The sequence below is a fragment of the Corvus kubaryi genome, unplaced genomic scaffold (genome assembly GCF_017639235.1).
Source record: "Corvus kubaryi isolate FWS band 111438036 unplaced genomic scaffold, C.kubaryi_AGA036_p1.0 37398, whole genome shotgun sequence".
Taxonomy (NCBI): domain Eukaryota; kingdom Metazoa; phylum Chordata; class Aves; order Passeriformes; family Corvidae; genus Corvus; species Corvus kubaryi.
Genome location: NW_024581137.1, coordinates 35,317,144 through 35,329,436, shown reverse-complemented (window position 1 = coordinate 35,329,436; position 12,293 = coordinate 35,317,144). Strand labels below are relative to the sequence as shown.

The following is a 12,293-nucleotide window of genomic DNA, read 5'->3' as shown; positions in this document are numbered from 1 at the left end:
TCAAGCACCGCCTATAAGCAACATGTCCTGAGCATGGAGCACGTGACTGTGTCTCTCTTCAAATGGTACTCTTTGCAGAGTTAAACTTGTGTCTAATATTTCCTCATATATATTTAGAAATACTTCATTGATTTTTCATTTTTCCTTTTCAATGTTCTTCAATTACTTCTCTCAGTCTGATTCTAGTATTTGTATGGAGAATTCAGCTAACAACTGAAACTCAGAGACATTATTTCTGCTCATCTTCTTCCATAAAATGATATATTCCAATAAAAACTGAATAAAGAGCATACTGATACATACTGCAAGCACATAAGCATTTGCTCTTCATTATAAAAACTTAGAATGAGGTGTTAAGAATACTTTGATGTTATAATTCAGAAGCTGACATTTTCATAAACTAGGTTCCATAAATCCATGGGTTATATTTACATAAATATAAATACATATAAAATATTTTTTAAATGAAAATATATAAATTAGGGAACCCAGAAGCTTGATGTGTTTTAATTTCAGCCAAACTTTCTGAGGTTTCACAGTGCTGTAAAAATGCCACTGGATTGAGCGCATCCACTCGATGGCATAAATGTCCTGAAGACATCCTTTGAAAGATAAAATGGTAAAAAGAAATACTGTACCAGTTGGATCGAAGTCTGGAAAATAATCCGGACAATTCTGAGCAGTGAGCCTTCCAGCAGGTGTGTCATCCCAGCACAACCAGCCATCCCATGTTCGGTTGCAGAACAGACCTGGACATTTAAGACAATTGCAGGAGTTAATTCAACATAAAGTCCCTCCTGAACCACTCTGTTCTAGCCTCTTGAGGAATATTGCTGCCTGCAGACAATCAAGTTTTCTTTTTGTAATACAGGCCTTTGTTATTGTTACACTTAGAGTGGCATTCAGTTGCTACAAGGTACTTGTGGTTGCTGACCTGATGTTAGTGGTGGTGTTCATTTTACCGGAAAGTCATGTTTTAAAGCCTGTTGAACTGAACTTTGAATGTAGGATCCAATCCTTCAAATTTCTCTCCTTGGTCCTCTTTCTGTTGTCAGCTCTAAGCATGCACACTAGTGGTATCCATAGACTTATGAGACACCCACTTTTCATTTCATCTTTTGCTGCTCAGTAACTCTGAAAACCGGGTTTTGGAAATGTAAAGGTAGGAAGCATTTGTAGAGACATCTCAGCTAAAAGCAGCATGCGCAGAGACAGGTCCCTGCCAGGCTGTTGCCTTGTTCAACACCAGAGATCGGTGATGCAACTACAAAATCCAGTGAAGCAGGTGCAAGACTGATCTGTAACATGCAGATTCTGCCTGCTGATGTTGTCTAGGTAGACATGCTGTGATCTCTTCATGCCCCTTCTGGGCATGGTGCTGTTGAGTCTGTGGGATGTTTCCAGCCCCCAAACAGCAGCAATGCCGGGAGGCAGAATACAGCTCATTGCTGATTCCCATTACAGGGACTGTACCTGCTATGGTCCTCGAAAATTGTGCTGTAACATGACTCATTGTGGATTTATACAAGAAACACGTTAAAACCCCACTACACTTCCTAGTTATTTTCCATTCAAAAACAGTTTGTGTTGGGGACAAAGTATTTATCATCAAGACCATCAGGTTAAAGTGAAATAGAATGAAAAGATACATCTTGGCTTTTTGTTTGCTTTGGGCCTGAGGAAGTATCAAAATGGAGGCTGTTTTTGAAAGAATCGTATAGAAGGTACCTAATAACCACCGAAAGTTGTTAACATATGGCTAACTAATTGCTTCTAGAGCTTTTGAAACTATCCACAGCTAAACTTTCTTACTGAAGCAAGAAAGTTGTAAAAAGACATCTGAATTGCTCCAATTTGCACCAATAACTGTTTGTAAGTAAAGCAGTTGTTGATTAATAAAGGAAAGCATAAAAATTTCAAAATTAATTTTTTCCAGAGTAGATGTTGTTCAAAAAGGAATTTTTTATGTACACTTTTTCTTCGTTAGCTAAGATTTTATGCACATATATTTTTCAGTTATCAAGTTAAATGTGCTAATGTTACTTGTTTACTTAATTAACCAATCATCGTATCAGCAGTTTGTTATCTTTCCTTCAGGTATTGTCATGTTCTTCTATATCTTTGAAATGTATCTGAAAGACTTTTAGGAATATTTTTGTAATATCAAAGAAAAAGAAGAGTAGAGAATGATTATAACTTGAGCTTGTATTTGAAAAGTAGTGCCAAATGGAATTGGAGGGAATTTGTAGTTCTAAAACTTTAAATTCTTTGCCTGGCCTGATACAGAAAAATAATCGCATAGGTCAATCTCTACATTGTGGGCTTTCAAGGTAACTAACACGATGTATATATATATGCACACATTTATCTATATCTATCTATGCATACATATACACACACATATATATACACACACACTGTGCTGTTCTGGAGGGGTGATGATGTGTTTCCATGTGCTTGAGATCCTCTTTTTACTATGTCTTCAGTTCAGAATACTCCTTCAGTGGTGCTGGCATCATTCCTTACTCACCCATTGTCTCCATTCTGAGTTAAAGGAATTAAGTGTATGTTGCTATGAAAACAACAGCCCCCAATGGCATCACTTAAACCTAGCTGCCAGCTGAAGGAATGCAGAGACTGCCCTGCTTTCCTCCTGCGATAATGCCGCCCTTGAGAACACTACTAGGAATTCATGTCTTGATACATATGAATTCCCAGCTGATGCTGGAAAACCCGCCCTTTGCAATTTATCACACCAGCAAAGTGCAAAAGAAAGGTGAGTCCAGTGGTTACTAGCAATGGATGCAAAAACTAGGTGTTTACAGAGCTGGAGACTAAAAGAGTAATCTAACAAGAAATGTAAGTTATTTCCCCCACAAGTCCAGCAACTAAAAGGCTTTTTCATGCCTGAAACATCATTCTTTCTATCCCATAGCTGTGTTTAACTGCTTGTGGGTATTCCCCAACACTGTCCTGAATTAAAACCTATTTTAAGCAGTGGGAATCTCTTTATTCATTCCCAAATATTTCTGCATCAAGACAACATCTAACCCACCTTTGAGTTTTACAGAGCCCAGTAAAACTTTTAAGATAAAGAGCTGTAGAAATGTCTTCATTCTTGTATTACAAACATTCCCACATTATCAACACCTCTATTAGGTCGGGTGTTTTCGTTAATTTTTAAAATTATATTTTCCCTTTAAACTGTGTCCTCAGTATCTGTTGTTTACTTGCAGAAGTCTCACACTATGTGTCACACTGTGACATTTTTTTTCTCTAGCTCCTCATATCTTCTTTCATATCTTCTGTGAGAAAAAATGGCCAGAACACTCAGTCCCAAAAGAAATGCTGTTTTATATTATGCAATTGCAGCACTGCTATTACTTGTCTTCCCTTTTTATTAATTTTCACATATGCCTCATATTCAGTAAAGATGAGTGCTCAGTGTTTTACAAACTTCTTTTTCCTACTGTTGCTGCTGGATATAGAATACATGGAACTTGTGCTGGTACAGAGCATGACAGCCAGCAGTCAATACAGAAATGACAAAAAAATTGAAACAGTGAGTGGAGCAAACAGAACAACATTTGTATTTAAGATTCACAATCAGGTGTGACGTTGCTGAGAGGTTTAGGAAAATGCTATTCCTGAAGCAAGAACACGAGCAATTCAAGCAGGAAAGCACTGTGCCAGAAATGTAGGTGACAGAGGAAGGAAGAGCTGTTCATTTCCTTGGCTCCTCCCAGCCTTTTCTCTTTCTCTGCACTTAGGAGGATGCTAAGTAAGTGTGAATTTAATTACTGTTTGTGGAAAGGAAACTGCACCCTGAGGAAGACTATGGGTTAGTATAGAGAAGAATTTCTTTATAGTTATATAACCACACATGGTAAAATACAGATATTTTAAAAACCCTTTTTACCTTTTTTCTTGTATGGAGGAGCTCTGTTCATCCTCTCATAACATTTGAACTGCGAATCTATTATCTTCTGTCGTATGACTGAATTTTCAGTTACTACAGGCTCTAATGTAGGATCAGTATAATTTACAGTAGAAGAAAGACTTGGAACAATTCTCTGTACGGAAAGGAAAAGTTGTTAGTACAACTGAATAAACAAAGAGGATTAAATAAAAAAAAAAAAAGTGAGGACCAGAAATTTCTATTATTCATTCTTCAAAGAATGAATTCTTCAAACTTGTACTATTTACAAAGTAAGTGCTGAATTTTATTAGTTTACCTCATTAAAACAGAAGATTTTAACCAAGCCATTTTTCTTGGCAAAGAGAGGATTATTAAATACTTGATAAGGTCTTCAAAATCTTTTCATTTCATTTAGTGTCTGCAAGAAAATTGTCTATCTTCCCAAAGTTAAACCTATGTATTTCTGCTTACTAGTGCTGATTTCTCTCTAGACTGTGCAGACAAAATACCTCAGTGACACAGCCTTTGCTTTGAACTGATTATTTCTTGTTTTATGTCACGTCTTGAGCTTCAGTAACTGTTAAGGTCATAGAAACACAGGGTAGAGTTTAAACCTCGATACCTGACCTTAGATTCTAGTTAAGTACCGAAGCAGACTCTCTAGATTTGATAGTCTAAAGAGCAAGGTCCTCTTTGATCTAGTGGCATCTTCAGAATTATCCCATTCTGAGCTGCCTGCAGGTTAAAGGAAAGGATCATTGCCTCTGGAAGGCAAAGATCTCAGCTAGAGAGGTCAGCTATGTTCTTTTGCCATCCATCCATCCATCCATCCATCCATCCATCCATCCATCCATCATCCCTCCCTCCCTCCCTCCCTCCTTCCCTCCCTCCCTTGTACAGTGGAGGTGTGTGACCAGAGATTTGTGGGGCTTTAGTTTGTTCTGTTTTGCCTCAGTCCTGTATCAGGACTCTGCTTGAAGGTGATAGTAAATTATTAGTTCCTCTGCTTCTGCACACAAAAGCAACATTTTTGTAGCACTTTCTTAGCATGACCCTCTGTTTTCCCTTATACTAAATGGTACCAAAGCCATCACAAGCACATTCAGACTCATTTGCAGGCCGCTTCAAAATCCAGGACTCTCATAAAGACGCAAACTTGACCTTTTTAACAGCAAATGCTAATACAGAGATCTTTAAGCATGCATTTATAGTTATTTGAACTGAAAGCATGACAGGTTTGAAAGTTCAAATATCGGCTTACTTCTTACGTTTTGCTCCCCCTTTTTTACTGCACATTCCAGGCTATTGTATTGCATCAATGTTACTTTTTTCCCCATTTGCACGCTAAAACACCTTGGTAAAATACACAGCAAAACCACAGTATGTATGACCTCATTGAAAAAGAAAGCCATTACTTTTATCCTGATACTTCTATGCCTAGCCATGTCAGTTTAATATTTTTATACTCTTATATCTAATAAATTATATTTTTCTAATCTAATCTAATTTAATCTCTTTTGACACAGACATTTTCAACTGCATACACCTGCTAGCTGGAGGACATGGAGGCAGTCAATCTTGCTGTACTTAAGTAGGTGCTTGAAATAAAATAGGAGGAATAAGAAGGAAAATATTTTCTGGAAGAGATAATTTTATATAAATTTTAGGTGTATGTATACATCCAGCCCTCCCCTCCCCCCCGCCAAAGATATACTTGGACAATGAAGCCATTTGGAGCATTTCTTCTGGCCATCCATGTGAAAAATTAACTATCTAGAAAACTAGGAAATACAGGAAATACAGAAGCAAAGACAAACATCACAGATCCCTAACTTTTAAAAAGACTAAGGGGAGCAGCTGGAGGCCCCAAGAATCATTTAAAAACCAGGCAAACAAAATCCTAAATCCAGCCCAGGAAAGTGCAGATGAGGTTCTTCAGATACCCTCAGCTTTGCCTTAGCCCTTCATGTCCATATCCATGTCACAGGCTCTGGTGCTTCTCTGAAGTAATTAATAGATACTCCATGCTAATTTTTCCCATTCTTATCCTGAATAATACCTCAGTTCCAAGCTGTTTGTATTCAAGAGAGAAATAACAGTTTCATCACAGGAAGCTAGGAGGACTTCTGTGGCAACACCTTTCTTCTGCAATTCTGGGCCAGTTTGGGAACACATCCATGTGTGGGATGATGGTTTTGAGGTGTGAAATACAATTCAGACACTAAAGTCATCCTACTCTTATAGATAGTTTCATTACTTGCAGTGTGTGCGTGGTGGTGGATACACTAAATGTCCTGAATTGTGTACAAAATTATGTCAGAGTGCTCAACCATGTGACCAGGAGGCCTATTCTACTGCCCCTGTACAAAGCACTCATGGCACAGCTGAAATTGCCAGCAAAGTTTCTGGTGCCCACATTTAGGCCAGGAATTCACTCAGACAGATTAAAAATATGGATGCTATTTGTGTCACTAAAGCTCATCAGTGGAAATCACTTAATGGCTTCCAGTAAAATGAAAAAAGCAAGTTTGGATAAAAATTGGAGTAATAATATTAGATTTACAGTTGTCTTTTAAATTATCTTTTTCTTTTATTCTTTTATTTTTTAATTTTTTTTCCCTTTCTTTTTTCTTTTTCTTTCTACTGAACACAGAGACTCAGATTTTCAAAGTTAATTGCCCAAAACTCTTTCCAGGCACTTTTTATGTTATTGAATAGTTTGTGTGTGAAATCAAATTAAGGGGTTATACATAGGTATGTCACTGGTATTGTTCATCTGTGATATGCCTTTTAAATGTACTCTTTCCTTTGATTGCTATTACTAATTTCTGTTTGCCTAGATTTGAAAAGCTGGCCTTGGGAGCTTGAACACAATTTTCTTCTGCCTTAAAATTAGATTACCACTTCAGCAGATTAATGAAATATTAATTCTTTGGCTTGCTGGAGGTGGAGAAGTCATATCCATGTTTGAAACACTGGGGTTTTTACCATGTGCAAGAGAATCCCATGTCCATCAACCAGAATTTAAAGCCTGACATCCCAAAGTCAGCCCAGTGGGGTGGTGATCTAGCCTTTATACACCTGCAGTTCAGTCAGACAAGAATCTTGATGCAGTTTGTGATGTCAGATGTAATTATTTGTTTTAGTCTTCCTCACTCCTTACTGTAGGGGTCAGACAAAGGCAAATGGGGCAGGAAGATATGTCTGGATATTATTCGCTTACCAGAAATAGCAGGAGCTTGGGTATGGCTACATGGGAGGGAAAGATTAGTGTGTCATGTTAATAGGAGAGGCTGGGAATGTTCCATGAATCTCTATGTATCAGTGTTTGTATATGCTCTCATGGAGTTAATGATTAGGACTCATATCTGCTACTACATTTTAATTGTTATATCAATGTATTTTAGGAATTAAGACTTAAAACACACATTTGTACCACAAAAAAACCAAGGTCAATTAATCTTCACCTGGTAACACAACTACCTACATATATTGAACCTACAAAATATGGAAGAAATTTTTAATGTTCAGAGTCCATTACTACACATCAAAAAGCCTTCCCATCCATTCATAAGATACTTCAGATGTAAATATAAATGATGTTTATACAACGGAATGCCTCATTCATTTATAAACATTCTTTATTAGGGAGAAATTAAAAATTCACAATAATTGATGTGATCATTGCCTGAAAATGCACTGAATTCTTCAGAAGAAAACAGTTTAAGTGATGTCCCATGCAGCAGTTTAGCAGCCGTACATATGATGTCACTCCTAAAAGTCCAAGTAAATGACGTCATACATACGACCACCAAGCCACCACGTGACAAATGACTGATATAAGAAAGTGAATTATCATTACAAAGAGAAATACCAGGCTGCTGGGAATGCTGACGTTCACTGTATACCTAGAATGAATAAAGGATTCTGAGAAAAGCAATTTGGCTTTATTATTAAACTATACAGGAATGAATAAACAGTGCCCTGGTTTCTGTAAGAGAAACCACTGTTAACCTGTGAAAGACTGCGCCCATTTCTGCAAGAGAGAATCCAGATAGAGTAAGCATAAAATTATTTCACTTTTTTCCCACAAAATATTGGACATGATGAACAAGCATCCCTAAATATTTTTCTTCTGCCATCAAGGAGCTTGCAGAACACTAACAGTACCTATACATGACATTTGGGAAAAGAAGGCATTTGTAGCAGTCTTTGATTATAGCTGTCATTTTCTTTTTCCCTCCTTCCGCTAAATATAGTAATTTAGCAACACTTATTGGTGAGCTCAGACTAGTAGAAATTCTGGATGCTCTAACTTTTTGTTATTGATTTCAACAGCTCAAACATTCACTTGGTATAATTCTTTTAAAACTGCTGTGTGCAGTCATCACTTTGTGGATCACTAAACTCCTGTTCTTCAGGACGTCCCATTTTAGAGAAAGAGCTCAGCATAATTTAGATGAGTTGCAGAGCCCCTCTCATACTTTGATTATGTTTGAACTACTTTTCACAACTGCTAGTGTTGGAACAGATAAGAAAACAACTGTGATACCTTAGGAAGGCCATTAGCATATGGTATTCAGTAAACATAATCATTTGTATCCATCACAAGTGTGCTAGCAGGCAGCAGGCAATTTCTTTGGGGAAATACTACAACATGACATGTTTTACTTAATCACTAAATGTTAGAATTGTCCCATATTCTATTGCTGTTGGAGCAGGATGGTAATTATCTCAGTGAGATCCCATATGACTACCATGCAGATTTTGGCAGCCATTTAAACAAGCCTGAGATTGTCAGGTACAGTAGATGAAGACAAGTTTGTTGTAATGAAAAGCAGGTCACAAATCTTACAGTCCTTTTCCATTCCTACAAGATTTGCTTACATGAAGAAGCTTTACTTGCATGTTACCCTGGTGAAAAGTGTGGGCTAATCCAGAATACTTCATGGATATTTCTTTTCAGCCCTGATTATCATCTTGTGAGAGGCCTCTTTACTGCAATCAGCTGTGTAGCAACAGCCTTGTTTTTTAGAAAAAGCAGAGATGTAGTCAAAATATCCTGATCATCCCTGAAACTGGGTGAATAGAACAGAATACAGCATTCCTATTTCTTGGGAAACCATGAGCTGCTTGAGTCTCAAATTCTCACACTAGTTCTTACCACCTTAAAATATCAGCAGTTTGCTTTCCAGAGCTTCCCTTGCTTGAGAACAGCTTCAGCAATTGTGAGTACATGTATTTACAGTGTGAAGCAACCCATAAATAGTTACACAGGGAAATGTGCATGCAGAACAACAGCTTCCAAAGACATGGTCTCAGGTGATGAGACCCTGGGGGATCTCACCATCCAAGGCTAGGGAGGACCCTGGGCTCCCTGAGGTGCCAGACAGCAAGAAGGCTCAGAAGAAGCAAGACAAAGGAGTCTGTGACAGGTCTTCAGCAGCTCTTCTGCCATGGGAGGTCTTCTCTGGACCAGATGCTGGAAGAGATGCTGTCTAAGCAGGAAAAGGCTTGTTCTCACAACACCTGCACAGGTATGTGTTTCAGAGATTCACAGTGAGAGCCACTGAGCTGGGCAGGAGCAGGAGCCCAGCAGGAGCCCAGGAGTTGGTGGCCACACCACCCCACCAGTGCACATTGCCCCCCAGCTGTGAGGCTCAAACAGGGGCACCATGGGCAGCTGCCCCACCACAGTGGCAAGCGCTTTGCTAATGGGTTCTGGAGGCTTGAACCGACTGTACCACAGCTGTATTCCAAAATACGCCAGTTTGTGCAGTTACCAAAAGTTACATTTAGGTTTCCATATAATTAATTTTCGATGCTTTGTGAGCAGGAATTATTCACGAGTCTTTCAGGAGTTGGAAAGAAGTACCAGACTCTGCATAGCTTTATGACAGAGGCTTGGTAACAATTTGACGGATTTGGACTTAGTGAACATGCGCAATTGGTTTTTTGCTCAAAATAAATTTATTCTAAAATTCAGCATTGATCTAGTGGGCCTAATTGAAAATAGTATGGCTTTCAGCTGCAGCACTTATTTAGTCCTTACTATGCACGTTGTGGTTGGCTCAGGACACAAAATTGGAGCATATGGGAAAAACTGCTTCTTCAATCCTCATTTCCAGGGCCATTTGTAGGCACATTTCTTACTTGACAAAATAAAGCAGACAATACGTATCTCTTCTCTCAGTGTCCTGAAAAATTGACTGGTCACACAGGAAAGAGACCCAAACCTTTTTCTTATTCCTCATTCTCAGCAGTTTGATGCTGCTGGGCACATTGCGCTGATGCTTCATCCTTCTTGTGAAGAGAAATGTGCACTAAGGAGAGGAACTAATTTCTTCAGCATACAGGGGCTCACGTACTTGAGGAAACAAACCTCAGCCAGATTCTGTGGCTCTCAATAATTGCCAAAAACTAGAGAGCATCAGGTATAAAGTGAACTAAGACATAATGAACAGTTATATTTTCTAATGAAATTCCCTTTGTACTGTAGAGGGCTATCTGGTGATGCATTCTTGTGCATCCAAAATCAAGGGAATCCATCCAAGAGGAAGAAAATAAGGAGTTGCTTTTATTTCTAAATTAGGTTTTGGAACAACTGACACTTCAGGTTTTGTTTGGCAAAGACGAGTTACTATGGATCTATGCATGGAAGTGCTATTTATTCTATGCAAAAAATTACACACATAAAGGAGATGGTTTCTATCAGAAGGTACCAAACCCCCTTGGTGACAAGTCTAAAAGAGGTGGTGGAGAGGGAATGTCTGTGCACACCAAGTAAGCAGGGCCTGTGACAAGACATTGAAGGAGAGATACGAGATGAATCTGAGGAAGTCTTCTGCAAAGCACCAACATTGCATAGAGGGCTATGCTGAGATTGTGTTAGGGGCTTACAGCTACCCTAAGAGATGAGATTTCAGGTAAAAGTCTCCCCAGCTCAGTAGGGGGACCACCACAGGGGAACCACCAGCATCTTCAGTGGGACAAATGGCACAAACAGAGAGCCTGGAGTCCAAAGGAGAAAACAAGGACCACAAAAAGTTGCGCTGCTTTGCAGCAGCTTGCAGTAACCAACTGAGAGTGCAGGTCACAAATGAGAGTATGACAGAAAACCATCAAAGTCATCAAAGAATGGAGATCTAGAGGATGCCTTGTGGGGTGGGTAGAGGAGAGGAATGGGAGATCACTCATGCCTGTGTCACAAATCACTTTAATTACTATATTTTCCTCAGCCTCAGACAGTGGCTGATGTCTCACAGTTCTTGGAACAAAGGAGTGATTTGAAGAACCAACAGAGTGGGAACAGTCTTTTTGAAAGAAGAGCACTCTTTACTCATTACAAATCATAAATAAAATGCAAAAAATGAATAGTTTCTACCATCTACAGATAGGGAAATTTTTGGAAAAATGGCTTAGACAAAATATTTTTCATATTTGATCTAACAACAGTACTCTGGATAAATTTCGTGAAGGAAACAAAGCTTGTTTGTGGTCTAGTTCTGTGACTGGCTTCTTCCCTACCGAAAGGTAAATTAAACTAAGAGATGTCAAAGTAGAGAACAGTATGCCCACTGCAGTAGGGAAAGAAGGCACATAGAGATTGGAAGAGTGAAAATGTAAGGAAATTTGTGCTTAAATTATCCATTGAAGTCAGAAGCTGAAGCGCCCTTTGGTGCAAAGATATTTGAAATGAATGCAGATGCAGATCTCACTGAAGAGTTTTTTAAAGAAATCCTAGCCCTGGAGTACTGCAGGGATGAGCACAGAACTAACATTGCACACATGCTCTCATGGGTGAGAGATTTAAAAGATCTCGGGACAACAGGGCAAGGATCAGTCCTTCAAGGTTGACCTACAAACCCACGCTGTAGGTCAAAGCACCTCAAGTGTTCAGAAGTGCTGTTGACAATTTTAGTTATCAGAATATTTACAGTCCTGTCACTTGACTGGGAGCAAAATAAGCTGGATCTGTTTCTTCATTTGGCATTGGCTTTTCATAAGAAGAATTGCTGTTCTTTGTCAAGACCCCTATCAAGCTATGCAGATCAGATGGGATTCAAACCAGAAGGAAGCTGGTCTGTCTCAGCCTCTTTGTTACAGACATCTCTGACCATGGGTGATTTCATAGCCAGTGCATTGTCACACGCACCCTTGCAGGATAGGTAGAACAGCCACCACAAATAATCACAAATGCCAGAATACTCCAATATACCTCAGGGTAGAACACTTCTCTCGAGCACGGAGATGATTCCTCAATTCTAATTCTGGAAAAATTCTTTTGGGACCAAGTTAGCAGAAATGTATTAACTCTCTTCAATTCTTTCTCCTGCTCTTCAGCTCTTCTTTGATGGAGGATCCTAATCGTGGA

The 12,293-nt window shown here is 38.9% G+C and overlaps 1 protein-coding gene across 1 annotated transcript in view; it reads right to left on the bottom strand.

Moving 5' to 3' along the window:
• CALCR (calcitonin receptor) overlaps window positions 1-12,293 on the bottom strand; it is a 157,062-nt gene that overhangs the window by 55,329 nt on the left and 89,440 nt on the right. Inside the window, exons 3-4 of the mRNA XM_042043861.1 lie at window positions 3,920-4,073; window positions 639-749 (exon numbers count right to left, since the gene is read on the bottom strand). Of these exons, the coding sequence (XP_041899795.1) occupies window positions 639-749; window positions 3,920-4,073 (265 nt within the window). The remainder of the gene's footprint in view (window positions 1-638; window positions 750-3,919; window positions 4,074-12,293) is intronic.